General features: G+C 31.3%; 1 protein-coding gene across 1 annotated transcript; it reads left to right on the forward strand.

Moving 5' to 3' along the window:
- Nucleotides 1-1,475: 1,475 nt before the first annotated feature.
- Nucleotides 1,476-2,605, forward strand: LOC103798874 (nipped-B-like protein; the record flags this gene model as incomplete). Its single annotated transcript, XM_009071157.1, has 3 exons — nucleotides 1,476-1,707; nucleotides 1,989-2,140; nucleotides 2,525-2,605. Coding segments are annotated over 3 exons (465 nt in total), but the record flags the coding sequence as incomplete, so codon positions are not given.
- Nucleotides 2,606-3,110: the final 505 nt, after the last annotated feature.

A 3,110-nucleotide genomic window follows, 5' to 3' on the forward strand; every position in this document is an offset into this window, starting at 1 on the left:
TGGAAAGGAAGAATTTGAACTTGTAAATGAAACCCAGAGACATATTATTTGTACCTAAATATTTTCATTTAGGTCACTTGTTGGTTTTCAGACTTTCGATAGATAGTTCTGAATGTCTTTAGCAATATGAAAAGTAAGTGAATAGAAGGTTCTGGTTTGCCTGTTGTAATTGAATATGATTGAGTCTTTATGACAATTCCTTTAAAGTGATATTTTTCTTTAAGCTTTTCATAGTAAAACTCAAGATTATGAAATAGGTAATGAAATTGTCCAATTATTGTATTTCAGAGACAAACTTTCAGTTAAAAGAAGCAATCTTTAGCCAAGCAAGTTTAGTTTTTTTTCTTAAAACCCATTAAACATGATTCAGGTCATTATGGCAAAGAAAGCATCTGCTAAGGAGTAAGCTTATTTCTTTTACAGTGCAATGAAAATATCCTACCTCCATGTCAGGATATTTTCCAGATGTATTTTTTTCTTGCACTTGCAAGATTAATTAGGAAAAAAAAAAGAAAATATTTTAAAGTACTTGGATTTTTTTGTGGGTTTTTTTGGTGTTGGGTTTCTTTTAAACCTCCATTGTGTAAGGATCAAATGTTTAAAAGCCATTGTGCACAACAAATTTACGTTTATCTCCTGATTTTCAGATATTTGTTGATTTTTCAAATATATATATAATGTACTGTGATACTTAGATTCCCTTACCCCAAATGGAACAAGTTTATATGGTTTTACCAACCCCTTATTTTTACAAGGAAAGCAGTATTGAACTGTGCTGTTATACTGGCAAGAATGATTATTTTTCCATGTACCAGAGAAGTTATTAAAAATGTCACCTAGTTTTGCTATTAATAACATTATTACAATATTTCAGTAGTGCTGGGTAGTCATAATCTTATGCATGGTTTTTTTAATAACTTGTGCAAACACAAAAATGCAGAGATTCCATACCCTGTGCTAAATCTAAATGGTCATATTTGATAAGACATGTTTTAAACACGTTTATGTAGATGAGTTGTGGAGAAAGTTGTATTCTCCTGAGTTGTGTGTCACTTAACAGTCTTTTGGAGTAAAAACTCCCTCCAGTGGCAAAAGTTTGACTGATCAAAGCAGCAACTGGTGTGTATAGGCCACTGGAGAAAACACTAGGTGAGTGAGTTTAGATTTTGAGTAAGGTACATCATTCTTAAGTAGAGAATGTGACAGTCTTCCTTCATAGTGCTTCCCAATGATACACAGAAAGCTTCTTTGTGTTTTACCAGAATACCATAAGATACTGAAGACTTGTAACTTAGGGTTATAAAACTGTTGCTAATAAAACAAGCATTTGTTAATTTCTAAAACAAACTATTTTGTATCATAAAGGAAATACTACATTTTGTATGTGTGTGTATATGTAAGTTTATTAAAATAGTGTTATATTTTACTGGGTATGGATAAAAATTTAACTATCATATTTTTATCTCCTGTTACAGAACAATGACACTGAAGATGAGGAGAGATTATGGAGAGATCTTATTATGGAGAGAGTGACAAAATCTGCTGATGCTTGTCTTACTGCTATCAATATTATGACATCCCCAAATATGCCTAAAGCTGTATATATTGAGGATGTAATAGAAAGAGTTATTCAGTACACAAAATTTCATTTGCAGAACACTCTCTATCCTCAGTATGATCCTGTGTATAGAGTGGATGCTCATGGTGGTTAGTATGTTTTGTTGTCACATGCATATCTTCAGTTGACGGGTGATCAAGAATGGTTTTAAAATTCTTTGGATCCAGAATTCAGAGCAATTATGAAAATATGAAATTCTTGCTTTCCAGCTGATTTTACTAAATAGTTTTTCTTCTTTAAGCAATTGCATTTACAAAGCTGTAGTCATGGAGTTATTTTGGAGACATTTTGTGAGGAATATGATCATCTTTCTAATATTTGATGAAAGTGAAATACTGAAAAATTAATAAAGAAATTTTTCATTTTCTAGGTGGTGTTTTAAGCTCTAAAGCAAAACGTGCCAAGTGTTCCACCCACAAGCAAAGAGTTATAGTGATCTTATATAACAAAGTTTGTGACATTGTCAGCAGTTTGTCAGAGTTGCTAGAGATACAGCTTCTCACCGATACAACTATTCTTCAAGTAAGTTTTATCATAAAAATTTGTCTGAGAATAGTATTTTTTTTCTTTCCTAGAGAGATTGTGAAATGTGATTGTCTCAATGACATGAAGTATGGCATCAGTACAAATGTTTGAATTCTTAGCATCAGTGACTATTTTGTTCTGTAGCATGTAATCTGCAGAAGAACATTTAATGTTCAAATTGTTAATGGCACTCATTCTACACTTAAGAAAAGTTTAACCTGATTGTATTAAAATATCCTTTAATAACTTTTTTTGCAAATAATATGAAGTAATACATGGTGTTGAATACTTTACCTGATGAATGAATAATCTGCTTGTGAAACTGTATAAATATCAGTTTGTTAGTCAAATATACTTAAAATAACTTCTTTCTGTTAATAGATATCATCTATGGGAATAACACCTTTCTTTGTAGAAAATGTCAGTGAACTACAGTTATGTGCCATCAAATTAGTGACTGCAGTAAGTCATTTTTAATTTGAAGTTTCATGTTCCTGTACTTCTGAGAGTTACTAGGGCATTTACATAGGCTGTATTTTTGCTGGTAGAGAATTGGAGTTTAGAACTATTTTTGTTTTTACAGTTTGGTATCATAATCTAGGAACAGTATTAAATCTACCTGAGCTCCTTCTATTTACAGAGTACTTTATAGGAAGAAATAGTCTACTTAAGCCAAGGAATTTGCTTCATTTCAGTTATGTTGTTTAAAGTATAAACACAAACCCCTTCCTCTTACTTGTTCTGTCTTGTCTTAAGAAATCTTAACAATGTGGTTTTCATTATCTCCTTTGTTAAGATTAGAATTTATGCAATGGTATAAGCTATAGAACTAGTAGGATAGTTCTATATAATATATAATTAGAACTATATAATAGAATAAGACCTTTTCCTCAGAAGAGGTGGCTATGTGAAAAATTCATTGAGCAGATAAAATAGGTATCCAATGCATCCAGACACAGAGGAAATG

Source organism: Acanthisitta chloris, unplaced genomic scaffold, assembly GCF_000695815.1.
Source record: "Acanthisitta chloris isolate BGI_N310 unplaced genomic scaffold, ASM69581v1 scaffold43953, whole genome shotgun sequence".
Lineage (NCBI taxonomy): Eukaryota > Metazoa > Chordata > Aves > Passeriformes > Acanthisittidae > Acanthisitta > Acanthisitta chloris.